Here is a 27924-nt window from a genome sequence, read left to right as displayed (position 1 = left end):
AGAATGCCAGATCCTTCGGTATTGGTCTGTAACCAGTTAGGTCTGGAGTTGAGCGTGTTGCATGGATTCTGTCCTCTTTATGATACTGTAACAGGGGAAAAGGTTCCTGCAGAATTAGATGATGCTCTACAAGCAGAGTTCAACAGTCTAATTGATGATGTGGATTTGCTTGTTGAGGAAATAGGCAAGGAAAGAGCAGATAAATTGTCCCTCGAGGATGGTTTAGAATTTGGCCTTCAACGGCTGAGAATGCCACATGACAAGGTGAACATTGAAAAAATTGGGCTTGTCAATTCAACTGATTCTTCCTGCTCAAAAACTGATGCCTGTTTGAAAGATGATATTTTGAATCCTTTGGAGCGAAGAGTTATGAATTGGCATTTTGCTCACACAGAATATGGTTGCGCTGCTGTTCTCAAGGAAGTTTCGCTTCCTCACTGGAATCAAGATGAGTTTTATGGCGGATTTGGAGGGCCACATGCTATGATTAAGGGTGGCTATAGCCGAGTTGTTGAGTCGCTTGCAGAAGGACTTGACATTCATTTGAACAAAATAGTTTCTGAGGTATCTTACGCTTCTGATGTATCTGCCGTGCATAACAGCAAGCATAAAGTCCGAGTTAGTACATCAAATGGCTGTGAGTATTTTGGAGATGCTGTTCTGGTTACTGTTCCTCTTGGATGCTTGAAAGCAGAAACTATTAAGTTTTCACCATCCTTGCCGGATTGGAAATATTCATCGATCAAACAACTTGGTTTTGGAGTTCTAAATAAAGTTGTGTTGGAGTTCCCAAAGGTATTTTGGGATGATAGTGTTGATTATTTTGGGGCAACGGCGGAGGAAACAGATCTAAGAGGTGAGTGCTTTATGTTTTGGAATGTCAAAAAAACTGTTGGTGCTCCTGTCCTGATAGCTTTGGTGGTTGGGAAGGCTGCTTTTGAATATACAAACAAGAGTAAGTCTGAGCACGTGAACCATGCAATGATGGTACTTCGTAAGCTTTTTGGTGGGGATCTGGTTCCGGATCCTGTTGCCTCGGTTGTTACTGACTGGGGCACTGATCCTTACAGTTATGGTGCCTACTCATATGTTGCTATTGGTGCTTCTGGTGAAGATTATGATGTATTGGGAAGGCCTGTTCAGAATTGTTTGTTTTTTGCTGGTGAGGCAACATGCAAAGAGCATCCTGACACTGTTGGTGGTGCAATGATGACTGGAGTCCGGGAAGCTGTGCGTATAATTGATATACTTTCTAGTGGAAACGATTACACAGCAGAAATAGAAACACTAGAAAAAGCGCAGAGGAAATCTGTACCTGTAAGGGATGAAGTCAAAGACCTAATAAAGAGACTTGAAGTTGTTGAGCTGTCTAATGTGCTGGCCAGGCAATCATTGCTACGGAACATGTTCTTCTCTGCTAAAACAACTGTTGGGCGTTTGCATTTAGCCAAGGAGTTGCTTAATCTACCTGGTGAAGCCTTGAAATCCTTTGCAGGTACAAAAGAGGGGCTTGCAGTGCTGAACTCTTGGATCCTGGTAAGCTCAGTGAGATGGTTTCTTTACCCAAAGCACATAGTACAACTTTCCTTGGCTTATATGTTTGTTTCACGAATTTCGATTGGCTCTTTTTACATAATCTTGCTTATTTAAATCTTTCTATTAGGATTCGATGGGGAAGAATGGAACCCAACTTTTACGTCACTGTGTACATATTCTTGTTCGAGTTACGAGTGATCTCTTTGCCGTGAGGCTCTCAGGTATTGGTTATTTCTTCCAAGTTCACTTTCTGTCTCAAATTACATGCAATCAGTTCTGTCTTAAGACTCGATATTATGTGTTATCTGTTTCATGATTTTAGCCCTGTTTAATTTTCTTTAAGTTGTTTACTTTCCACATTCTGATGCAGGCATTGGAAAGACTGTGAAAGAAAAGGTTTGTGCACACACGAGCCGTGATATCCGCGCCATTGCAAGTCAGCTCGTTAATGTGTGGCTGGAACTATACCGGAAAGAAAAAGCTAATAGTGGAAAGAAATCATCGAGACAAGCGAATACTACAAATACCTCTAGAATAAGAAGAAAACTGAATAGTGTTGACACAGACAGTAAGGGAAAGCTGAGCAATGGCAACGATGGGAAAACAGATGGAGAGCTTGAAGACAACCAGCTACCTATGTCAGAGGAAGAGAAGGCTGTGTTTGCTGAAGCTGAGGCAGCTCGTGCAGCAGCAGAAGCAGCTGCAAAGGTAAGTGTTGTAATCTTCAAATTAGTGAAAGCAGTGATCGATGCTTGCTGATTGTTAACGTGCTTTCCTATTCAGTCAACTCTTTTTCTATTTGTTTGTTAACAAATAATTTATATGTTCTTATCTTGCAGGCATTTTCTGAGGCCTATCATAATACTTCATTGCAGCTTCCTAAGATTCCCTCATTTCATAAGTTTGCCAGGCGAGAGCAGTATGCAAAGATGGACGAATCTGATTTCAGGAAAAAGTTTCCTGGCAATGTCTTAGGAAGACAAGATTGTATGTCAGAGATAGACTCGAGGAACTGCAAAGTTCGGGACTGGTATGATTTTCCTGCCTCGTGTCTTGACCTTGACAATTCAAGGATTCCAGTCGATAACTATTCACAGCGTAGCCATTCGAATGAGCTTGTATCTCATTCCAAGTTCAGAGAATGTTCTGGAGAAAGTGGGGCTGCGGATACCAGTTTTTTAACTGGGGCATGGGTTGATACTGGTGGTAGTAGTGATGGTTTCAAGGATTCTCAGGCTATCGATAGATGGCAATCTCAAGCTGCTGCTGCTGATCCTGAATTCTTCAATCGTACTTTGCATATTAAGGATGATGAAGATTCGATTGCATGTTCAACAGGCCCTCCGAGTTGGAAGAATGACCAACAAGCGAATGAATGCTCTGTGTCACAGGTTACAGTGAATAAAGAGTCACATAAAACTCATATCCGGAGTGCAGATCGTTTGAAACAGGGGGTTGTAGATTTTGTTGCATCGTTGCTTATGGCCCCTTATAAAGCAAAGAAAATTGATAGAGATGTATACAAGTCAATAATGAAGAAGACCGCAACAAAGGTTTGTAAATTTGTGGTTTTCTTTTTCTCAAAATTCTTTAACCAGTATATTGCGCTTCTTATTTCTTCCTGAATTTATAAAAGGAGTCTTCTGAAACTCTTGGACATTTATCAGGTTATGCAACATACAACAGATGTGGAGAAAGCCATGGCTGTTCAGCAATTCCTCGACTCAAAGCGGAAAAACAAGGTTTGTAAAAGCTTCAAAAATTTCAGATTTTTATTTTGCCACAGTTATGGCCTCTTAAGTTTCTAGTTTATCCATCTCTCTGGTGTAGGCGAAATATCGATTTTTTACTTGTGATGAATAATCTTGGTCACAGGTTCTCATAGTTAATATCACCAAATTGTTACATCTACGTTAGAACAGTTTCTGATTAATTGTCACTTCATTTGATTGATGTGTATACAGATTCGTGACTTTGTGGACAAACAAGTTGACAAGTATATGGCGATAGCTCAAGTTCCAAAACCTTGATGACCGTTGGGATCTACAGTAATGTCCAATGGTAGTTGAGTTGGTATCCGATGGGATGGCAAAGCCCCTTTGCAGAAACCAACTTACGCTGGTTGTTTTTAGTAATTGTATAGAGCTCAAGATTTAGTGTTAACCCCCATTAGACAAATTCCACTTTTAGGTATTTGAATTCATTTCTTGAGATTCATATGACATTTTCTGAACCCAAGAGAATTTTTTCACTTTATAAATGTCAGTGATAATATGGATTGAGTCAGAGATGCCAATATGATCTTATGTTCTTATTTGCCTATACTAGCAGCAGCCATACTTCCGTTGGTAAGTTCATTCCCTATCTTTCTAAAGGATAAGTCTGAGATACCACTGCTGCAGGTGTATCACTTTTACTCTTGCAGGTAAAAGATGGATCATCAAAAATTGGAAAGTAACGATTGGTTCAGCTCCCAGGAATTTCGGGATTAATGTTCTTCGGTGCCTTAGACTTACAAGCAGCTTGTGGAACAGGAACTGCAACAATGCAGGTTCTTTGCTTTGTGTGTGTTTCTTCAGCATTTTCTTAATGATGCCTTTGTCCGCAATGTAGCTGAAAGTCTGATGCTGGCTTTAGCAGGTGAGCAAACTTAAGACTTGGCTGAATACAGTTTGACCCATGTTGGTGAGAGCTAGAATCATTGTGATCGAAGCTGTTAAGGTGTAGAAACCTTGGTTCAAGAATCACTCTGCTTGTTGATGGGAGGTAGATATATGCTTTACCACTGTTATATAAATGTTCAATTGCATTTACATATGCTCATTGATAAAGGACGAAATTTATGATGGTTATGCATAAAATGGTACTGTCAAGCAAACTAGCCTCAATACTGCATTTGCTATCTAATCGCAGAAACGGCGTGTTGCCAATAAACTCGGAAGCTGCAGAAGTGTTATCACGGCTAAGGATCCGCGGTTTCCTCTCTCTCGAATACCTGTGAAAATTCAGAAAATTGATGTCTATCAAATCACAAATTTTCGCACATGAAAGAGAGTACTTTGCTTGTAATATAGCCTACTAGAGTATCCACTCTTTGTCAGGTTCTTGTACTGTAGATTTTCATGCTTTGTCTTTCGTTTCCATTTGTAGGATTCCTTCTGTAATGATTTAGTGTTTTATGGTGAACTTATTCATGTTGATGGGAGGTACATATATGCTTACCATATTTTTTTTTATAAATTTTCAGTTGCATTTACATATGATCATTGATCAAGGATCAAATTTATGATGGATTCATATCATCAAAATTCAGTTTGATCGTCAGGTTTGATATTTGCAAATGTAGTCTCTGATGATTTCATGCCATTGTTCATTCCATTATATTGCCAATTTTAAATAGATGAGCATTCAGCTTTGCAAAGACCTCCACTTTTCCTTCATATCCGACTGTCGTCTGAGCAATCTTTAACCTTTACTGTCTATTACCTCAAATCTGTTCTTTTATTTTTGTGCAAATTAAGCAAAAGTCTACTACTGAATACACTGTGATTACAATTCATTCAATTTATTTATTTGTCATCTGAATTTTACTGCCAATGTGTTTCTTTCTTGTGTTGTAAAGAATAATCATAACAGCTGAAACATCTGTGAAACAACTGTGTCATGGAAACTGAAATCCACACACTCACTAGCATAAACTTAAGAACAAGAGATGGCAAGTGAAACAGATATAAGATTAGCAGAGGAGAGCATCGAGGTTTCGTTTACCCTCAGGACCTTTGGAGTACCAGGAAGAAACGTATTGACCATACACAACTTCCTTGTAAGACGGTGGTGAGAGTTGAGAAACTGGTGCAATCCTCTGACGCGGACGGAGGTGGAATAGCAGGCGTAGTGGAGCTTATCATCCATAGTTTAGTTATCTACGCTATCTCAATGATTCCTCTCCATCTACCTCTCCAACCTTCTTTCTTCTTAGAAAAGACCAAAGCCCTTTTACCATCAGTCGTCGTAAGAGAAGATAATCTTCTTACCGCAGAATTCAGCTACCTCCGGTTTCTTCAGATTAGGTTTGGTCGCCACATCAAGGCTTCCTCCTCGAAGTTTGTCTTCATACCTGGAATATATATATATATATATAAAAAGACTCTTGTGATCTCTCCATGTATACCAAAAACTTCACCAATGTGCTCTTGATAACAAAAACTCAAAATGAAAATAGTTAAATCCCTTACCAAAGCCTCTCCACAAGGTCGTACCTAATTAACAAATAAATAAATAGCTTTAATCTTCTGTAATGACATCAAAACTATATATAGCAATAACTTAAGACAAACAAATGTCCTTATGGAAAAATCAATTTACTTGGGTGGGAGAGGGTAAGGAGCTGCTATCTCTGCCAATTGAAGAGAAATCTTAAAGTAGCGGCTGTAGTACAAAGATACACCATTCTTCTTTTCAACAGCCTGCAGCAACAAAAGGTTAAATCAGAAATCGTACTTTCAAATAACTATCTTGTATTATTTTCATCAAAGGTATACACTACTTTTCAAATGACTATTTTCATCTATTTTCATCATTATATATTAAACTACTCTCACCTCCTCTGCTTCCTCAGTAGAAGCAAACTCAATAAACCCACAGCCCACATGATTACCCCTGTGGTCTATAACAATTCGAACACGAACAACTTCTCCAACATCTTCGAAGAAACTGACACTGTAAACATAGAAAGATAATATTATATCTGTCACGAAAAAAAATGCTCCGCAAACAAAAGTGGAAATTTAAGGTGCTACTTACATATCTGAAAAATTAGTATGGAAAGCGAGACCGGAAACAAAGAGCGTCTTATTTGTTACAGCAAATGGCTGAATAATTTAACCGCCAAGTGTGTTAGCACGTACAACACAAAGTAGAAAAGGACTTAAAGTGCATAACAACAAAAAGTAGACTCATGTGAAGATTCTGATTTATCCCCAGAATAAATCATCTTTTGACTTTATGGCAATAGTTCTGTAGTAATTATATGACAGATATATAATAAGAACAAGTTACCTCAACAAAATCGGGAGTTTCATCAAGTCCTTTCACTACCTCGTCGTTTTCTCCCATCAGAAGGCTTTCTTGGCTAAGGTAGTCTTCGTACCTGGAACATCAAAAACCCTAGTGATCTCTCCATGTACACCCAAAAACTTCACCCAATATGCTCTTGGTAAAAAAAAAAGAAACTCAAGAGGCAAATTGTTAATAACCCTTACCAAACATTGTAATCTATGCAATACCTAAGTAACAAAAACAATAGCGTTAGTCTTGTGTAATGGCATCAAAACTCCAACAATAAGTTACAACCAGTACTGTTACATAAACAAATCTCCATAACATGGAAGACCAATATTTACTTGGGTGGATCGTATGGAGCCTCAGCCACTTCAAGAACAATCTTGCTATCATGCAAATATTCACCGTTCTTCTTTTCCAGCGCCTAAAGAGTATTAAAACATCTAATCAGCAATCCTACTTTCAACTTGTCTATATTTCATCATTACTATAAAACTAGTCTCACCTTCTCTGCTTCGTTATCAGAAGAAAACTCAACAAAGCCATAACCCAAATGCCTGCCCTCGTTGTCTGCAATAAGTCGAACATGAACAACTTCTCCAACATCTTTGAAGAAACTGATGCTGTAAAAATGGAGGGTAAAATATTAGTCATGAATGAAAAAGTACTTGCTCCAAGAGCGAAAGAGGAAATTTAAAGGTGCTACTTACATATGTGATATTTCAGTTTGGGGAGAGACATGGGAGACAAAGATCGTCTTTTTCTGTACGGCAACTGCCTGAATTTAACAGCCAAGTTAAATTAGCACGACTCCAAGGAGAAAAGGACTTCAATTGTATAGAAACAAAAAGAAAAAAAGTTAATAAGAGCAGGTACGTACCTCAACATAATCAGGAGTTTCATCATGTTCTCTCATCAAAAAAATCTTATGATCGTGCAAATATTCACCATTCTTCTCTTTGAGAGCCTACAGTATAAAAGATTCTTTAGTGCTTTTAAATAACCACTTGTCATAAGCGTACACTAATTGTCAAATGACTATTTATATACTTTTTATTTAATGGTTTTTTCCATCATTACTACAAAACAGCTCTCACCTTGTTTGCGTCGTAAGCACAAGAAAACTCAACAAAGGCATAGCCCAAATGCTTGCCCTGGTTGTTCACAATAAGTCGAACACTAATAACTCCCATATTTGTAAATAAACCTTTGCTGCAAAAGTGGAGGATAAAATATGAGTCACGGAAAACTAGCTCCTATCTAAGGAAAGCATGGAAATTTTTTAAGTGTTACTTACATATCTGATATTTTAGTGTAGGGAGAGAGATTGGCGACAGCGAGTACTTTCTGAAATGAAAAGGCCAAGTGTGTTAACACGACCCTAAGGAGAAAAGGATTTAAATTGCATACAGACAATAAAGTAGCCTCATCTAGAGAGTCATCTTTAGACTTTGTGAGAAAAGTACCTCAGCAGAATCGGAAATGTCATCAAATCCTCCGTATGCATCATCTTCTTCTATCAGGAGGCTTTCTCGTCGAAGGTAGTGTTCAAAACTGAATATCAAAAACACTAGCTAGTGATCGTATACCAAAAAAATAGTAACAAACTCAATCCCAAGAGGCATAAATTAGAAACCCTTACTGAGAGTGAGAGTCGTATTCTTTGCAATACCTACGTAACAAAAAACAACAGCGTTAGTCTTCTGTAATGGCATCAAAAAATCTAGCAGATAAGGTACAACCAGAGTTACATAAATGAACGTACTTGGGCAGAAGGTATGCAGCTTTGTTGAAATCAGCCATATAAAGTGAAATCTGACGACCGTTCAAATATTCACCATGCTTCTTTTCCAGCGCCTGGAGTATAAAAGATTCAATGAGCAAACGTACTTGTTTTAAAGTGACAACTAAATACTTTTCTCATCGTTACTACAAAACAAGTCTCACCATCTTTACTTCGTTAGCAGAAGCAAGCTCAACAAAGGCATAGCTCCTTTTCTTGCCCCCGTGGCCTACTATAAGTCGAACATAAACAACGTCTCCAACATCACTGAAGAAAGAGATGCTGTAGTAAAAGCGGAGGAGTATAAGTCATCAGTCATGCTCTGAGAAGGAAAGTGGAAATTAAAGCCATTAGCACCTATACTTACATATCTGGTAATTTTGCTTCGCGAGAGAGACGGCGAAGCAAGAGCGTATTATTTGTTACGGAAACTGCCTGAATTTAACAGACAAGTAGTATGTGTTAACACGACAACCGACTGAAAGGACTTAAATTGCAATAATAACAAAGAGTTGCCTTATCTGAAAGACTCAGATTTTAAGAACAAGGTACCTCGGGAATGGGAATGCAACCATCAAGTCCCTCCACTGTCTCCTGTTGAATTGAATAGACATTGAACATAAACTTGTAGTACAATATAATATCTAACAAACAGTACAACAGTTTAAGTTATACGTTAACTGAGATTAAATTAGCCTGGTCAAGACTATCAGTCGTTGTCTCATCCTGTTGCATACATAGAGTAGCCATTAGAACAGTGTCAAGAAAATTCAGAAGAGAAATCCGACCATTTTATTAGTTAGGTTACCTTCTCCTCGGATGTTTCCTTATGTCTCTTCAGAATCGGTTTGTTCTCCAAATCATCCTCAAGGTTTCGCTTACCTACATGAAAGGAAGAGCAGGAAAAACAAAAACAAAAACAAAAACTAGAGTTAAAATCAACAGCCAAGTAGGTGCGTTTAATTAAACAGATAAGAGAGAGCTACCTAATACAAACCTAATAAATTAGCTTTGGCAGCCGATTCCTTGCTAGAAAAGGCGCCCATGGATGAAAAGAAAACAGCGACGGTCGTTTATTTTCCGGGAAGGGTTGAGAGCAGCCGCCAAAAATATATGTTATATAAAGAATAAACCCTAGAGATCTCATCTGTCTTTGAAACGAATAATGTGTATTTTGTAGAAACCTACCCATAATTGAAGTTAACCGTGATTGATACAGGAAACAAAGAAAAAGAAAAAAAAACTATATGAAAAGTAGTTTACCATAATTTACCAATTCAGAAAAGATGAAAGCAATAATTACTCAGATATTCACGTTTGCTGATGCCTTTGGTTTGCTACGTACTACCCATTGCATTGATCTCTTTCGTCAGCTAAGTGGAAGATTAAATTTAAGTGATTTTGAAAGCTTTTCAGTTAATTAAGACTCGACGGTAATTATGTGATTGACCATATATTGCGTGTGGAGGTGCTAGTAAGGCTTTTTGAGGATGTGATGTCGCTTCGCTACGTGCTACTAACATTGGAGGGTCTTGGTAGAGTGAGAAAGCTTTGACTGCTGCTATTCGCTTGTGCAGAGTTTGATGATGGCTTTAGCAGGAGAGGAAACGTAAGACTTGGCTGAATACAATTTGACCCATGTTGCTGAGAGCTGGAATCTTTGTAATCGAAGCTGTTAAGACTTGAGATATAGATACCTTGGTTCAAGAATCACTCTGCTTGTTGACGGGAGGTACATATATGCTTACATGTACAATATGATCATTGCATTTACATATGATCATTTTTTTTTTTTTTTGACAACAGCATACAAATTGACTCAAACAAGCCAATACGAAGGAACATTGTTTACATAGGTAACTAAGTGCGGAACTGTACGAACTCGTCGCGCCAAATTGTCCGCTTTACCATTCTGAGAGCGAGGGACGTAGACTAAAGAAAACGAGACAAACTCCTCTCTATCCGCCTGTATATCCTCCAAATAAGGCGTAAAAGCTGGCCACTCGGAAGGTGAAGACACCATCTTCACTAAGTCAGAGCAGTCGGTAAGAAAAACTACAGATTGATTGTCAGCCCCAATCATACAACGCATCGCCCATATAAGAGCTTCAACCTCAGCATGAAGAGGAGAGAGACTGCGGCGAAGATTGGCAGCGCCCATAGTAGGAGCAGAACCTAAAGATGACGTGCAAAACCATCGGTGACCCGCAAAACTAATTACATATGATCATTGATCAAGGATCAAATTTATGATGGATTCATAATTCATATCATCAAAGATCGTCAGGTTTGGTACTTGCAAATGTAGTCAATGATGATATTTTCTTAACCTTTATCGTCTATTATCTCAAATATTTTCTTTTATTTTTGTGCAAAGCAAAACAAAGTCGTCGTTACTGAAAACACTGTGATCAGAATTCATTCAGTTTATTTATTTATCATCTGAGTTTTTACAGCCAATGTGTCCCTTGCTTGTGTTGTAAACAATGTCATAACACAAACATTGTGAAGTCGTGGCAACTGAAATCCACACACTCACTAGCATAAACTTAAGAACAATAAAAGATGGCCAGTGAAACAGAGATAAGATCAGCAGAGGAGAGCATCGAGGTTTCGTTTACCCTCAGGACCTTTAGAGTACCAGGAAGAAACATATTGACCATACACAACTTCCTTGTAAGACGGTGGTGAGAGTTGAGAAACTGGTGCTATCCTTGCAGTCTTGGAAGGATCATGAAAGGTTGCGACTGATAACCTCGCCCGATTCGCATTAGTTACAGCTCTATGTTGAGCACTTTTGTAAATCCCATTGGTTATGATCTGCACAAAGGATAGACATAGTCAGAGACTTTTCTAGCTTAATCTGTTCTGTGACCTCAATCAAATAGAATAGATACTACCTCGGTTTGATCAGCTACAAGGACGAGAATAGCATCAGAGATAGGAGGAACAGTGAGCCATTGGTCATCCTTGTAAAGCTGAAGACCTCCAACATCATCTTGAATCAAGAGAGTAATAGCACCCATATCGGAATGTGACTGGAGACCAAGAGTGAGCTCTGGCTGTGGACAAGGAGGGGAATAGCTCACAGTGATGTTCTGATAGATTTCTCCAACAGCTTCTTCTATAGACGAACAAGGAAGCCCCAAACTCTCTGAGATCATCCCTAAAAGCATCTGAGCTAGTTTCTTCATCTCATCACCATATTCTCCAACTACTTGTCTACCAAACCCAAGGATCAATCAATTTAGAGAAAGATGAAACCTTTAACCTCAGAATTCAAACAAAGATGAAACCTTTAACCTCAGAGAATCTAAATGAAGATGAGAACTTTAGTGAAGAGATGAACCGTACCTGTAGTCAGGAGGATGAATCGGCCAACGAGAAGGGTTACGGCGAGAGAGAGGGAACGTGTGGTGATCAAAGTAGTCTCTCCAGTCCAAAACGACGTCGTCTTTAGCTCCCAGCAACATACGGCTGCCGTAGCCTTCGGACGCGGCGGAGGTGGAATCGCAGGCGTAGCGGAGCTTATCATCCATGGGAGAGTCTCGGAAGAAAGAGAGACCTAAAGACCTCATCCGATCAAGGAGATTGATAGGAACGCCATGGTTGATCACATGGAAGGCTCCCCAGTTGCGACAAGCGTCACCGATGGCTTCTCTCGCCGAATCGGAGCTCGAGAGATCGACGGTTGGGATCGAAGCTCCATCGACGGAGTTATGGAGATTAGGTCGAGCTTCCGGTGGTTGAATGTACTGACAAGGAACCTCCGGTAAGTTGCCTTTAACAATCAATTCTACTCTAGACGACGCCGCCGCTGTTTCCATAGCTGAATCTGATCTGATCTGAAATCGAGCGGCGGAGATTATAATTATAAAATGGTGCTGACGTGGCACTCTAATTATAATATGAGACGAAGCAAATTCTCTAATTAGGGTTTTTGTAAAAAGATATTAAGTCTGGCGGAAGGAAGCTGAACGTTCTCCAACAAAGTTGAAGAGATTGTGATGGGCGGTGAAGACAGAATCAGTGAGTTGTCGGACGATCTACTCGTAGAGATATTATTGTTTCTTCCGACAAAAGAAGCAGTGGCCACAACGTTTTTGTCAAAACGATGGCGGTTTGTCTGGAGAAAGTTGCCTAGACTTGACTACAAAGAAACGGGAAACAGTAGTAGCAAGAGCGTCTGGTGGTTTCTTGACGAGTCAATGGGATTTCACAATGCACCTTCAGTAGAAAATTTGCGTATTAATCTCGGTGTACAATGTCCCGTTGATGCTGATGTTGCAACGTGTGTTGCAAAAGCAGTTGATCGCTGTTTGCGTAAGCTATACTTCTACCTCGACTGGTTTAGCGAGCGGATCACAATGCCGAAGAGTCTTTACACGTGCAAAACGCTTACGGAATTGATCCTCATGGGTAAGATTCTTGTGGATGTTCCTTGTGAGGCTGATCTCCCATCACTTTACAAGCTTGTTCTTAACAATGTTGTATTCAAAGACGAAGATTCTCATGTCAGGCTTTTATCAAGTTGCCCCGTTCTCAAGGATCTGGATGTGACTCGACCTGATAATGTGGATGATAATGTGAGAAAGTTCACTGTGAAAGTGCCTTCTCTACTGAGATTAACTTATATGAGTTTGTTCTTTCAGGAAGACGATGATGATGATAGCGATGTGTCATTGGTTATAGACACCCCAGATTTAGTATATCTCGACATTATTGACGGATTGGAAAACTCCTCTTGCTCGATTAACCATATGCCTCGCCTTATGAGAGCACTTATTGATGTTGATTTTTACCCTGATGACAATTTTCTGACATCTCTTTCATCGATCGAGTATCTTGAGCTATCTCCTGGTGAAGATCATACAATCGTTCCATGGTGCAACGCCGTTATTTACACTCTACTTAAAGAGTGTATCATAAGTCGATTTCACCCGGACTTGTGTGAATCACTTGTGGTTTTGCTCTCTAATTGTCCTAAACTAGAGGTTTTAATGGTCGACTCCAAATATAAGTTTTTTCCTTCGTATGCGTTCCAACCGGGTTCTGTTCCCAAATGCTTGTCGTCTCATCTCATGATCTTTAAATGGAAAGCATACGAAGGAACAGAAGTTGAATAACAACTCATGATATACATTCTGGAAAACTCCGTGTGTCTAAAAAGGGTGGAAATTACGATGAATTCAACCTGCAATCCTGAAGAGAAACAGAAGATGATTGACGAGTTACAAGCTATGCCTTGTGTTTCAACGTCTCTTATGTGTCTCTTCTTTTCTTAAATGTTTCTGAATTTGACGTCAACCATTTGTTACCTTTCTAGTTTTTCTTTCATTCGCTGTCATTTACCGAATTGACTCTTTTTTTTTTTTTTCTTTGTTTATCACTCTCTCAAAGAAAGAAATAAGAAAATGACAAACATATAGCCAAACCAAATAGTGGAAGAAAAAGCACAAAACTCATAGCAAAAAAAAAAAAAAAAGCCTGACAAAGAATCTAAAGTTCGGACAAGATAGCAGGAATGTAATGTGAGAGTTCTGCGGTGAGAGACTGAAATCCATTGACAAGCTGCGTATGGAATTCCTGATCTTCTTCCCCAATTAATCTAAAGTGAACCCTAATGGCTCGCTTACATACTGCCATGAATTCAAGCAGTGCCGCTATCAGTTGCTGCAGTTCCTGCGAACGCAGTCTAGTTGCGGGCTCTCCTGATAAGAAAGCTGTGCACACGCTCAACACCCCACTGTTCACCTGCATATTTTCATAGAAAGACGTATGATAAACATTTCTACGTTTTACAACACAATCTATTACAGATATTATGGGACAAAACCCACCTGTACTGCAACACTTCCTTGGAGAATCCTCTGCAGACTTTGAAGCCGTGGTAGGTGATCCCCATCTGAGCTACGAGGCTCCTCTAGCTCATTTCTCAGAGCAGTGGTCCGCGTTTCAATCATTCCGATCGCATTCTCCACTGGCGAGAATTCAAGGGATTCAGACTTGGTAACCAACAGCCTATTCACAAGGGCAGGGAATGAACCCTCCGTCTGCAGCACTGTTCTTCTCTTCCATTGATCTTCTAATCCTCCTTGTGTCTTACCATTTTTTGTAAATGGTGTGTCAAACAAGAAGCGATCAAACACTCGTGCGCGAACACTTCCAGTCGAGAGAGAAAATATCCTCTCTCTTCTGCTCCCAAGATCCTCATCTTCCATCACTGCATCAACAGCCGTAATTTGCAGGTAGCACGCTCCTGCCTGCAATTCTTCTGCCTTCACTTGTCTCGAATCTGGTATAATGTGCAGAATATGGTTGCTGTCCATTCTTGATTCATAAATATGGCTCAGCTTTTCCATTATATCCCCTAGCCGCACATCTCGTGGTTCTCGATATACATATTCTTTCCTGTCCAACTTCCCAAACTTTTCCCCGTAAAATCCCACCCGGTAATATGTAGCATCGATAAATGGGATTGGGTTTGATTCTTGGTCAAGAATAGACTCGTATATATTGGTAAGTAAAGTGTGACACTTAGCCAACTGCCCATAAGCCTTCCTGCTCTTGTAAACTGGAATAACAAGTTCCAAAATGCTGGCACAAAAATGGTAGAGCTCAGCTTGAGAGAAAAGCTTATTAGCAAGCTGTAGATACTTGACGGCGGAGTCAACTGTTAGCTTTGAAGCACCATAACCCTCGACTTCAGCTGCAGATGCCTCTGTTGTAAACTCGCCACTTACCATAGGGCAAATCTTACGCAAGGAAGACACATGATCCTTGCTCCACACACCATCATTTCTAGCCACCAAGGCCTACAAGGCGAAAACCAAAACATGCACATAAGTTCTGGAAGTAGTATTTAGTGGACGGGAAGACTAGAATGAACCATACTGCAGAGATGATCCACTGCACATCTAAATCACATACTAGATTTATATATTATTATTACCTGCATTATAACACCTGCAACCGCGACAGCACACTGTGCAGCTTCAGCCCAAGACTGCATTTCCTGGTGGGCATCACATAAATGCAGCAACCACATTATGTGAAGATCAGGAACAGGAGCAAATGCCATTCCAAGTTTGTAGAAGCTCTCAGCCGCAGCATATCGATCCATAGCCATCACAGATCCCTGTAATAACAGAATTTTCAATTGGAAAAGTACAGAATGACTTACAGACTGGTTGAGTCTAATAGTTTTTCTTCATCACGAAAGGAACAAAGAAGAAACGAAATAGGAAATGGTGCAAACATGGAAGTGATGCCACAAAACAGGATTAGCAAACTTGTGTAAGTTTGGCAAGCCGGTCTGTGATAATTTAGACCAGTGATGGCAAAACAGTCATTCACAGTAATATTTGTACTCACCTAAACTTTCCAAGTTAAAAGTTCAGGAAATATCAGGAAAGAGAAGGGAGGGACATGAATCAACTCTCTATAAGCGTAAAAGTATCTCCCTATATGTGATGAGAGCACACAATCATGACAGGAAAATACAGATGTACTCGGACACACTTTCATCAGTGTCAATCTCCAACTTCCACATAGAAATTAGATCCTGTGTTATCTTATATACCTAGCAATTCGATGAAAATACTAAAAATAGGTGTTGACGAGGAGTAAAAAACATGACACTTCCACCACATAAAAAGGCAAGGATCAATTTAGCAATCAAGACAGACGAGCAGAAGACATATCTTCCCTCACTGACACCAGAAAAAATATCTTTACGAAATACCAAGTCGATTATAAACCATACCAAAAGGGCATGCCCGAGGCTGGCATCAAGAGCAAGAACAAGGCTGTCAGAAAGATGTTTCACTTCATCCCATGACCAGCGGTTCTCAGTAAATTTCTCGGGAATTATCAACAGTGTATCATCAGGAAGACCACACTCCCTCAACAAATTGACACTCTTAGCTTCATCAGCCATTTCGCTTAATGACTGTTGAAGCCGCCGTGCCTCTCCACTCTCTTCTAATGTATTATCTGTTTTCATATGAGTCACTTGGACATCCGACATGAGTTCTGACAGTGTAATTGTCAGCAAAGCCCTGAGCCTAGCAGTCTGCATAAAGTATAGCGAGCTCTGCAAGAACAAAGCAATTGATATCATACCAGCTCGCAAGAAACAGATAAGTCTTTACAGGAATCTAGATGTCTCACCTTAACTAATATTTGAAGACCAATAACAGCCCTTTTCCTGACACTGTCATTGCGGTAAACAGCAAGCCGGAGAAGATGGAAGGCTATCTGTTTTAAGAAGCGATCATTTTCCCTGGCCATTAGTGTAGCCCCATGAAGATCAAAGATTCTGTTGAAAATTGGAAAGAAGGCTTTCCAGAAGGCTAGTGACTGGTTTCGAGAGAAGAAACTCGTCAATATTGTAGTAACGCAGTCCAATTTGCCATAGTCCGTCGCAATATTGTGAGAGGCTGCCATTGATGAAAATTTCTCAGTGATCTCCAAAACCTGGAGGCTAACTGTGGCACTTACATTCTCTTCCCAAAGTTCCTGGTGAGAGTGAATGCAGTTAGTATGCGAGCAAGTATTATGAGTAACATTCAGGAGGTATGAAGGGAACATAAACTATACCAGTTTTTGCCTCAAAATAGGGTGCAACGATTCTCTTAGTGCCTGGGCTGAAGCTCCAATCCGCGACGATTGTGCTTGCGCTAAAGCTTCTCTTAGAGAATAAGGTTGGCTAGGGGAGGCCAACTGAGAATTAACTCTCTGCCACAGGTACCCATTATCAGGTGTTCCCTCTAGCTGCAGTAAACATTCAGAAGGCATTTGAGCAGTCCTTAGGTTTAAAATAAAATAAGTAAAAAGTGCCGGACTTTCTAACTTAGTTTTGAGAAGCCCACCAAAAGAAAGCAACAATGTTATGGAACTCTAGGTGAACTTGTAGGTTTATACTTTATACCAAAAAGTAGAAGAGAGGAACAAACATACAGGATAAATTTAGCAACTCACCCTGACTTCTTGGCGAGAAGCTTCTGACAGATAATTGTTGATAGCAGGAGAAAGTCGCTCGGAGTACTTTGGTGATCCAGCTCCTTCACTAATAGGCCCACGAGAATTGTTGCCTCCGAGGATGCTGTCAGCCTTCTTGTGCTGAAATTTTATTTTAATTCAACATTATCAAATCACCATAGGACGTTAGGACTCGAACAGTAAGTGGACTACAAATACAAATGTTTTTGGGTAATACATCAAATCTAAGTTCTACTAGGCTGTAGCAGTCCCCAAATCATTCTATCACATCCGCACAACTAGCTGAAATCAAATTTTCTCCCAAAAAAGGAAAAAAGGAGAATGGTAGATAAGTTATATAATAACCGACCACCAGTATCCATATTTCTATGGATAGAAAATTTCCTTTGGCTTCATAAAATAGTTGAGCCTTTTCCCAAATTTTAAGAAATGGTTGTGGAAAGGAACCTCGAAAAGTATGAGGCATTCTTCCATGAGTTTGAAATACAATCTAGTACGAGCGATGCTCTGCTGCCATGCCTTGACAAGTGATGTGTCATCCAGATTACGAACAATTTGCAGCACACCAATTAAAACCTCACGCTTTTCAGTAGCATTTAGGTTATAAAATACAGGCATTTCATCTAAAATCTGCAAAAGGAAGAAAACAACATTAAATGTCAGAAAAATTTCTCCGCTGACCTTAACTATAATTGTATAAACTATAAACAAAGCAATCAATCAAAAGGTTGCCACACCATTTAACTCCTAACACATTTCTAATGTTCCTGTAATAATGGATGCTTATGACACGATTATTGAGGGAATTACACAAGCTTTTGGGCTGCTTTTTAGCCTTGGAAAATAACCATTGACCACAAAACTTTTCAAAGCAGAAGTGGATGAAAGAATTTATGCATTTTTTTTATTAAGCCACTGTAACATACCTGCCCGACGAAAGGAAAATATAGTTGTGCAATGTACAGCTTATCTTCGGCTTTCTGGTACCGCGCATCAAACTCATGTTTGCACAAGAGGATCACTAAAATTCTTGCTCCCTGAAAGGATACCAAAAAAGGAAACGATTCACAATGTAAAATTCTTACATGATATGTATCTTATACGTACAGACATTTAGAATCAGAAGTACCTTCGCCCGCAGAGGCAGCTCATCATGATCCAGGGAGAGAAATAACTCTTGTATTAATATGGATGATAAATAATTCCTAGAACATACAAATAGAGTTAGCTGAGTAAAAAAAATCATGATGCAACACACAAAAAAGAAGATGGAAGACTGTAGTTCAGTTTACTGCATCTTTTCAAGACTTCATATGCTTACTGCAGAAGTAGCCTCTTTATGTTTTATTTCATGTTCTCAAGTGTGCTAAAAAAAATACAAATGTTTGACAATGCAAAACTGTTTAACGGGTATCTAGGGGGGAGTACCTGTCTGATGGGTCTCTGCCAGGCATTTCTACAAAAAGATCATGGTCGGAGATAATTTGCAAAAACGTGAGCTTGCATTCGTGTAGAACGGATTGACAAACACCAGAAAACTTGTCCATGTATAATGATACCTGTTGAGAGTGAGAAGGACGTGTAACAGTTATCACTATCAAAACTATATGAAGGATAAATTATTCCCATGTTCTAAACTACTGACTACCGATGGCAAAATATGTCCCAAAATCAGTAGAAAGATAATAAACGTTTTTGAATTAAAGAATTTTTTCATGAACAATATTAGCATACAATTTCCACACCTGAAAACCATACAGATGCACATGATCAACCAATTAGTAATGCAAACCGTTGCTGCCACGAATGATAATCTGAAAGATACAAAACAAAAACATACCAGTTCATAGACTTGGCAGGGCTCAATGATATATAAAAGATCATAACAGAAGAAGGCCAAACTGCTGTTCAGACGTTTTGCCAAGCTTAAGCCCTTTTTACAACGTTCATGTACTTCAGTTAAAAGGCAATCAAACAATTGCATGATACATCGGAATACACTTTCTTTGAGCTGCATGGGTGGAACATCCTCGCCTATGATAGAGAAGAAAAATTGAGCACATTACTTGGTAACCGTATAATACCTGAATTACACACTGAAACTAGTTAACGCACAAGGGTAGGGCAATAGATAGACCATGATTAATCTAAGGCCACAATGTATTTTGTAATTATAATCACTAAATAAGCATACTACATTGTGGCATGATAAGTGATTATTATTGGAACTTGTATTCGAGTTATATACATTTATAATTTGTTGAGAATATAAAACAGAGGGCAACTCTAACGATTTTTTCTTTTATGTCAACATATGCGTCATTTAAGTTCAAATAATTACTTGAGTTCGTGGCCATTAAGTTCAAAACAACACTCATATTACAGGTCATCAGGTTCTTCGTTAAATTTAATCATCCAATTTTTTATTGTGATGGGGAGAGACCAATACCTAAAACAATATTGCATGTCCACTTGACAATGAAAATTTTTTGGGAAAATGGAAACTGGATATCCCAATAATACCTGAAGGTAGATTGTGATCATAGAGACGTGCCTGCTCCAATGCCATTGATTTAACAATCAACTCAAGGAAAAACCACGCCATCGATAATACGTCGTCATATACAGGTCCAACCCGGTAACCTTTAGCCTGTAAGGTCAGTAAGTGTTCATCAACCAAAAGCGAAATAACTAAGAAATTTCGCAGCAGATAGCAGAACGAATAGGTAACATGGAGATTGCTCAACTTTGGTGAAAAGTATAATGAAAATGTATATCACATTAGAACAAAGATAAGCTAGTAATTTCATCCAGACAACATGGGCGATTTGTACCTTGCTTCTAGCTAAACTTCCCCATACAGTTGCTAATCCAGGATAAACTGGAGGTTGATTGCCTCCAAAATCATCAAAAGAATAATCAACATAGGTGACCAGAAACCGATTTCGGTCAGCATCATCAAACGACACCTGCTGCACCCTACCAAATTGAAAGATCTAGTAAGAACAAGGGTTCGTGTGCTTGTAATACATTTACCAGCGTCCAGTTAGACACATTATTTGCAACTCTAATGATATTCTGATAATAGACCATCCAAAGTTCAAGACCAATGACATTGTGACATAACATTCTTTGGTCATTTAGCTAAATCTAACCCTTGTTGTATAAATGTTCTAATAATAGTTTCCCCTAATCCTTTGGGTTAAATTTTCATTTGGAGCCGATTATATATCCTACTAGACAAGCCCTTTACAAATTTACTATTTGTTCTAGATTAAACCTAGCTAAGCTTAACACTAAGAAATGCATACCGAGTTAAAATATCCACCATGGCTCTGAATGCTGCAACCTGAAGCAAGTTGAAAAAAACTTGATTGTTAAATGATGTGCGAAATAGTCACATGGACAGAAATACGAGTCAAGAATGGTAAAAAAATCATGATAAAGGAACTAGAAGATTTCAAACAAACCTGAAGAGTTTCTCCACCATTGCCAATAAGATGAAGGAGCATGTTAAGAATTGGGTAAAGAAACTGAAGCAAGGCAGTAGAATCAACGTGCTTCAAACTGTTTATTGCCTTAAGAGAAAAAGAACATGTTAAAATACCAGTGGAGAAAATAAATCAAATGAGACAGAGTTCCTGTGGATACCTGCAACAGTTCTGAACCCCAGGGAGGGTTTGTCCGGAGGGTATGTCTATCATACTCTAGACAGAAATCCCTGACACGTTCATTGGTTGGATAAAGAGATGAACAAAGTCTCAGTCGCAACTTAAAAATAGTCTTGCCATCTTCCAAATAATCCAACCTCTCCTGTAATTGTCAAAGAGTATAATTGTAAAATAATGTTTGAAGTAATGTTGCTTTGATCAATATATAAGAATATTATTACACAATTCCTAGCTTGAGTACCTAATATAGAATTATCTCACTAGTTATACCAAAGTTGAGAACTAGAACTAATTATCATGTGCACCAACCAACATTACTAGGATATAATACCAAATTATACACAGTTCTCCAGCACTATGCAGTAATTATGTACATTTCCAGCAATAGATGCCACAGTGAGATGATCTACAACCACCCTTGCATTCTTCGTCGACCTCTTGAAGGATATGCACAATGGTAATTTTCTGAGGATGGAAAGTTTAGAGCTACCTAAGTTAAATCCTTATTGTAATGTCAGAAGCTACAGCCTAGATTAATACAACGCCAAAACCTGTTAGTCAGTTCTGTTGATTTCTTAAACGTTTGCTATGCTTGCAGGTGACAACCCCTTAATTAGTCATCAGCTACAGAACCTTCTTAACAGTCTAGCCTATTGTTCTTTATCTTCCTTTCATGTATGAAATTTTTTCATAAAGTCCCTTTCCCAACTTTTGAATTTCAAACATTCATGCGGATTTGAACCGTTATACTAGCTTAACATGCAAAAAATATATCTAAAGCTGATGCTTTCATATTATGACAACATACCTTGGTGGTTTCCTGAAGATAGTGGGGAACCAGTTCTCTCATTACTGGTAGAGAAATATCAGACCGTGAGCTGCATTAGTAATCAACAAACTGTCAGCAACAAGAAAAAAATGAATAAATCAAGGCATACACTCTCCCAGCTTATTAAGCAATCTAGTTGTTCAGATAAGTTTGACATCAGTGATATACTGCATCTTCAAAATTTCAATTTTGTTTGTATACTAGCATTTTCGCTCATACAGATGAAAAAACGCATCACTTAACAATTAGTGATAAGGAAATCTAAAAGAGAAGCCTTCAGCAGTACATAAAGATTCCAGAGACCAAATGGGGAATATCATATACATACTGAATATAGGTAGATAATGGAAGTGATGCATATCCAACAACTACCTGAAAAGAAAAGATAGTTAGTCACTGGGACTAGGTTCATCAGAGAGAAACAAGCATACAACTCTGTGTAAATCTTACTGGTCTTGGAGCTTCTAGCTTTGTCTGGAGATCAACATGAAAAAAAGTGAACAACAGATGATGTGATGGCGTCCATGTGGCAGGAAGAGACACCTTAATTTCATCATGGTAGCTAGCAGCCCTAGCACCAACAGCAACCTGTGTATGAACCCACTTCTGAAGTGAAACACCAGGTTCTCTTGGATAAATTGCCTAGCCAAATCAATAGTAAGAAACAAATAAGACTCAAGAAAAAGGTCAGATCGTTTACAGGACTGGTGATAATCAAAATAATTACCTCGAGTGGTTGTTTTCGGACATCTGTGTCATCCTTTCTCAATTCTACACGAATAAAGGGATTCCTCTTCCGACTTAAAGTAACAGCTACAGGATACACATAAAGGCAATGGAAGAGATGTTGAAAAGGCTCGTTTCTTGTCGTAGAGCAGAAATCAAAAGCCTGGAAGACGATAAACATATCAATTTGCGAGTAAATTATACCAAAGACTATACACAGATTTCCAGCTTCTAACTAGAGTTAGAAACAAAGAAAATCTCTATTGTACTTTTATCCTCTATTGAGAAAACAGGCTGATGAAAAGAGATGGGAGCTAAAGACGAAGTAAAACTATAAGCAGTAAATCAAGGAATTGGTAGAAAGAATGATAAAGCTGATGTGCTTACATGATAACAATTTAAGTCAGCAGTCCCACTTGAACTAGTTAGGTTTCTCGAAACATCCTTTGCGTCCTCTGAATTCCACTTCGAACAGCCACTACGGGGTCCGCCAGAACCAGAACTGGGACACTTCGTAAGTGTCAGGTCACTGAGGCGGTCAGTCGGATCAAGGGAGTCATTAATGATACTTCCATNGTTCATCAGAGAGAAACAAGCATACAACTCTGTGTAAATCTTACTGGTCTTGGAGCTTCTAGCTTTGTCTGGAGATCAACATGAAAAAAAGTGAACAACAGATGATGTGATGGCGTCCATGTGGCAGGAAGAGACACCTTAATTTCATCATGGTAGCTAGCAGCCCTAGCACCAACAGCAACCTGTGTATGAACCCACTTCTGAAGTGAAACACCAGGTTCTCTTGGATAAATTGCCTAGCCAAATCAATAGTAAGAAACAATTAAGACTCAAGAAAAAGGTCAGATCGTTTACAGGACTGGTGATAATCAAAATAATTACCTCGAGTGGTTGTTTTCGGACATCTGTGTCATCCTTTCTCAATTCTACACGAATAAAGGGATTCCTCTTCCGACTTAAAGTAACAGCTACAGGATACACATAAAGGCAATGGAAGAGATGTTGAAAAGGCTCGTTTCTTGTCGTAGAGCAGAAATCAAAAGCCTGGAAGACGATAAACATATCAATTTGCGAGTAAATTATACCAAAGACTATACACAGATTTCCAGCTTCTAACTAGAGTTAGAAACAAAGAAAATCTCTATTGTACTTTTATCCTCTATTGAGAAAACAGGCTGATGAAAAGAGATGGGAGCTAAAGACGAAGTAAAACTATAAGCAGTAAATCAAGGAATTGGTAGAAAGAATGATAAAGCTGATGTGCTTACATGATAACAATTTAAGTCAGCAGTCCCACTTGAACTAGTTAGGTTTCTCGAAACATCCTTTGCGTCCTCTGAATTCCACTTCGAACAGCCACTACGGGGTCCACCAGAACCAGAACTGGGACACTTCGTAAGTGTCAGGTCACTGAGGCGGTCAGTCGGATCAAGGGAGTCATTAATGATACTTCCATTTTCAGATAGATCTTCAAAGTCTCCATGTCCATTCCGATGTTTCTCAATTTCCAGTCTTAGAACCCCTTTAACAGGTTTGTGAACCTTTCGTTTGGGGTCCTGTACAAATCAAATAATAATTTATTAGATAATTAGCAAATTAGGACATGTCATAAGTCCAACTGATCAAGACGAATTATAGGGATTTTAGATATGCGTTTCCTCCAGATGAAAGCAACAATATGCAGTATGTTGTTATATCAATAAAAAGCATTCCTGTTATATGACTGATGAAGTTACCAAAACAATTAGTATTTGAATTCTTTTCATGTGAGTAAAAGAAGAGACAGCTCGCGAATTTTGTTTCCTTGTGATGTATTTAGTAAATATACCTGTTACTAACTACACTTCAGAAAGGGGGAAAAAATGAGGAACTTCTCTTTCTCAAAATTAATGAATTAAACCCCATGAACTGATTGTCAAATGCTACCAAAATTAATTCATTCAAATAGGAAACAAAAAGAATATCATCTATTAAATTACCAAAGCATGTAATCAATCGACTGTGCATGCAACTCTACTTGCTTACATACATGTCAACCAACCATAGTGTACCTAGCAAGTAACAGACGCAATAGGATTTCCAAATTGAACAAAGTATATGAAAACTATTCCACACCATCTCAAGTTCAAAGAAATGTAAATAAAGAACATGATAAAAAACTGTGTGAGATTCGAAAATTAAACATCCTACCTGAATTGACTCTTCAGAGTAGCTCTCTTTAACTTTGTTTAAATTAGATATTTCAACTACGACAGAACTTCCACCTGAATAACCTTGCTTTCCATCTGATGTGATCTTTGCAATGGGTTCAAAAGCACCATCATGAGAACTTGACGCAGTCATACTGGGAGCAAGAGGACTGCTAGGGGAAGCAGATTCACCAGTGTTTGTGGTGATATTATTATCAAAAAGTGGAACAACTGCCCAAGCAAAAGACTCTCGGTAAGGCATAATGCGAGACCAGACCTGCAACTTTTGCTTTTCCCTCTCAGTTAAGTGCACCTGATTCACAAATGGCCAGAGAACTTAGTTACTAACTTACTAATAACAGGGTACTTACTAATTGTGATATTAAAGATCCAGCTATCCCATGACTACTCTAAAATATATAATCAAAACACGCAGTAAAGACAGCTGATAATATAAGTAACAGGCTATCTCCAAATTACTCGAAATCAATTTTGAAAGCAACAATCACTAAGACCAAGGCATGAGCAAGAGATTCTAGAGACAGTAAGGGAAAATTCAGGATTTTGGAAATTACAGGCTCTTTACGGGAATAGACAGATGTTGTAACGCCTCCCTCCTCTGTTGCTGTTTTTTCTAATTGAATAAGCAGGCAAACAGAAGCTGATGGGGCATCTAGATAAAATACTCCACGATTTTCAGAAGAAAGTCTAGCCTGCAAGATAATGTACAAGGGGCGGCGCAAGTTAGCAAAAATAAAGTGAGATAAAACTTAAACCAACTTTTGTATAACCATAAGAAGGACAAAGCCGAAAATGAAGTGAGATAAAACTTAAGCCAGTGCTCTGTTCAGTGACTTACATCCTGCATTTCCGTCGGCAAAATATGGAAATAAAAATCCTCAGAGAGTTTCTCCTTCCTCTCTTGATTGTACAATGCAATTGAGCCAAAAAATGGTTCTGCAGGGAAGGGCGGAAAAAGGGAACTTAAAGATGTTAGACTAACTAAAATAAAATTACATGGACACCATTCCCCCAAACAGTTAGTGTTCTCACCAACTAAGCCAGACTGAAAAGCTAGAGACAAAACTCTAACCGAGATCTTCAATCCACTGTGTAGGTAATAGAGGGAACAGAAGGATAAATCAGACAAAGATAGTAAGATTTCAAACATAAAAAAAGATCAGGTAAAATGACATGCAAAAAAACCTGGAATAGCTAGCTGCAGGTGATTCAGGAGTTCTCTGGCCAAATATCATAGCTCTTTCATTTTCCCAGTCAAAAGCTGGTTCATAAGCAGGGAGGGGAGGTTGCCCAAAGTGCTGCAAAAATCCCATGCAATTCAATGTAAGAACCAAACGAGAAGAAATAAATAGAATAGAGCAATGAAATTGAGAAGAAGAAGACACCTTGGAGGATCCAGAATCAGAAAAAGGCCTCCCAGAAATGCTAGCTACATCCTCTTCAATGGTTGCACTCCTAGCACTAGCAAGACGAATTTCTGAAGAAGCAAGAAAGTAAATAACAATACTTGACGACTGAAGCACAAAACTTGACAAAAGGCAAAAAAAAAAACAATGCAACTCTTACCAGTCTCAGTATCAGTGTCAGGTCCTTCAAAAATCTGACTCTGGAAAGTATCAGGTCGAGTGTTTTCATAGTGTCCATATTTATTAACATCTTTAACCCATTCAGTGCCATAGCATTGAACCAATTGGTTCAAATGCGGCCATTGTTCCAGATTCTCATCAAGCTAAACAAAAAAAAAAGAGAAACACACATCAATCAGGTTAACAAAAGAAAAAGAAGAGAGAGAGAGAGAGAAAAGACAATTAAGGAAGGTAAAAGGGGATTACCAAAGGATCGAGCTTAGGGAGAGCAACAGGTTGACGAGGTATCTTACGAAAACGAAGACCAAGATTGTTGTTCTCCATTTCCGAATTCGGAGACAAAGAGATAGAGATCTAAATACAATGTCCGCTACAACATCTGAGGAAAACAAATTGGGGGGGTTTTGGGTTACTGTGAAAACCTAGAAAAAGTACATTTTGGTGGTGTAGATCTGAGTGGGGTGTGGAGCTTAAAGGATGAATCTTTGTCTTTACGCAGACGGAGAGAGATCCGTGAGAGAGAGAGAGAGAGAGAGGAAGCAGTTGGGGAAAAGTGTGAAGATTACTCAACTAAAGAGAGAGGGAGCCCTCCAAGTCGAGCTGGAGTCGTCAAGTCCAACAAGAGTCCAACTCCACTGTCCTTTTTTTGTTTTTTAAATTAAGAGTCAATCATTGGGACGACCAAGACGAAGCCCCCCTCATCTGAACCAACTTTATAAAGAACATAGAATTGGAGTAAGTAACCAATTTCACCAATTCTCTCACAAATACCAAACAACCTGACTACAATATCTTCCGCACACGAACAAAATGTTTTGTACTAGACAATGGAGTGCTATTATACACAGTAAAAGAATGTAATTGTCACACTCTGTGTGTTTTAAAGTAGGATTGATGTTACATACTTACATTCTTTGGGATTAACAGTGAATCTCAGTAATCTAACCATGGTTCAGGGTTGTCATTATAGTGTACCTACCAGGTTCAAATTTCAGTTGTAATTTCTAATTAAAAAAAAAAACTTTTTCTAGCTTATCTACAGGCATATTAGGATTAGATTTTTAGTTTTTTTGTTATCTCGACTTGATTTTTGACTAGTTAGAAAGTCTCTTAATTTTCTGATTTCGGGTATGAGACAGTTTCCAATATGATAATTCATACTCCCTCTGTTTCATAAAGAATGTCATTTTGAGAGTTTTTCTTTGTTTCACAAAGACTGTCACTTTGTGTTTTCAATGTAACTTTTAACATCAAATTTTCTAAATTACCTTTAACCCAAAGCTTTTTCTATTAAATTTCAATGATAAATTACTCATTAAATAGGAGCATATATGTATAATTCAAGTTTTTCTTAATTTGTGTGTAATTGGTCAAAATGACACTCTTTGTGAAACAGGGGGAGTATTTTTCTTTATCGGATGTTGTTCCGATCATGTTGTTGTCTTAGACTCGTTTACTTATCGAATAGGAAGCCCAATTGACTGAAAATAGAAGGATAAAATTA

At 38.7% G+C, this 27924-nt stretch overlaps 5 protein-coding genes and 1 long non-coding RNA gene across 12 annotated transcripts in view; 2 read left to right on the top strand and 4 right to left on the bottom strand.

Moving 5' to 3' along the window:
• Positions 1–4736, top strand: part of LOC104731987 (lysine-specific histone demethylase 1 homolog 3) — a 9943-nt gene extending 5207 nt beyond the window's left edge. For 2 of the 6 annotated variants that reach the window (XM_010451510.2, XM_010451507.2), the window contains 8 exons: positions 25–1536; positions 1664–1757; positions 1907–2244; positions 2376–3089; positions 3204–3278; positions 3501–4087; positions 4177–4302; positions 4450–4736. In XM_010451510.2, coding sequence (XP_010449812.1) covers positions 25–1536; positions 1664–1757; positions 1907–2244; positions 2376–3089; positions 3204–3278; positions 3501–3566 — 2799 coding nt within the window. In that variant the 3' untranslated portion in view covers positions 3567–4087; positions 4177–4302; positions 4450–4736. Of the gene's footprint in view, positions 1–24; positions 1537–1663; positions 1758–1906; positions 2245–2375; positions 3090–3203; positions 3279–3500; positions 4088–4173; positions 4303–4449 lie in introns of all 6 variants that reach the window. The other 4 variants (XM_010451511.2, XM_010451508.2, XM_010451509.2 and 1 more) reach the window with 4 other exon arrangements.
• LOC104733588 (nucleolin-like) lies at positions 4357–8086 on the bottom strand. Its single transcript, XM_019233589.1, has 13 exons — positions 8064–8086; positions 7895–7978; positions 7695–7809; positions 7478–7564; positions 7308–7375; positions 7094–7220; positions 6939–7009; positions 6798–6821; positions 6595–6685; positions 6340–6407; positions 6138–6255; positions 5902–6002; positions 4357–4531 (listed from the first exon to the last, which is right to left on the bottom strand). Exons 1-13 carry the CDS (start codon positions 8084–8086, stop codon positions 4357–4359), a joined length of 1152 nt encoding a protein of 383 aa, XP_019089134.1.
• LOC109128108 lies at positions 8087–8452 on the bottom strand. The gene is made up of 3 exons (XR_002034567.1): positions 8363–8452; positions 8240–8269; positions 8087–8151 (listed from the first exon to the last, which is right to left on the bottom strand). It is a non-coding gene; the product is annotated as an uncharacterized LOC109128108 (long non-coding RNA).
• LOC104731986 (leucoanthocyanidin dioxygenase) lies at positions 10774–12247 on the bottom strand. The gene is made up of 3 exons (XM_010451506.2): positions 11735–12247; positions 11281–11602; positions 10774–11200 (listed from the first exon to the last, which is right to left on the bottom strand). The coding sequence occupies exons 1-3, from the start codon at positions 12205–12207 to the stop codon at positions 10970–10972; spliced, it is 1026 nt and encodes a 341-aa protein (XP_010449808.1). The 5' UTR covers positions 12208–12247; the 3' UTR covers positions 10774–10969.
• LOC104733587 (putative F-box/FBD/LRR-repeat protein At3g49480) lies at positions 12353–13506 on the top strand. The gene has a single exon (XM_010453154.2). It carries the CDS (start codon positions 12388–12390, stop codon positions 13504–13506), a length of 1119 nt encoding a protein of 372 aa, XP_010451456.1. The 5' UTR covers positions 12353–12387.
• On the bottom strand, positions 13788–27059 carry LOC104731985 (guanine nucleotide exchange factor SPIKE 1). 2 transcript variants are annotated; one of them, XM_010451504.2, is made up of 31 exons: positions 26667–27058; positions 26401–26563; positions 26220–26311; positions 26020–26132; positions 25867–25922; positions 25673–25770; positions 25389–25526; positions 24815–25126; positions 24075–24180; positions 22997–23178; positions 22611–22772; positions 22334–22525; positions 22212–22255; positions 21863–21932; positions 21035–21196; positions 20854–20961; positions 20695–20732; positions 20218–20362; positions 19907–20033; positions 19224–19417; positions 18812–18942; positions 18513–18588; positions 18310–18420; positions 17831–18013; positions 17363–17503; positions 16982–17155; positions 16553–16900; positions 16146–16475; positions 15333–15518; positions 14221–15195; positions 13788–14134 (listed from the first exon to the last, which is right to left on the bottom strand). In XM_010451504.2, exons 1-31 carry the CDS (start codon positions 26742–26744, stop codon positions 13880–13882), a joined length of 5490 nt encoding a protein of 1829 aa, XP_010449806.1. In that variant the 5' UTR covers positions 26745–27058; the 3' UTR covers positions 13788–13879. The 2 variants fall into 2 exon arrangements, with proteins under 2 accessions (XP_010449806.1, XP_010449807.1); XM_010451505.2 differs by lacking the exons at positions 22334–22525; positions 22611–22772; positions 22997–23178 and adding exons at positions 23230–23421; positions 23507–23668 and having other exon boundaries at positions 23893–24180; positions 26667–27059.

Source organism: Camelina sativa, chromosome 12 (genome assembly GCF_000633955.1).
Source record: "Camelina sativa cultivar DH55 chromosome 12, Cs, whole genome shotgun sequence".
NCBI lineage: Eukaryota > Viridiplantae > Streptophyta > Magnoliopsida > Brassicales > Brassicaceae > Camelina > Camelina sativa.
This window is presented reverse-complemented; position numbering and strand designations above follow the sequence as displayed.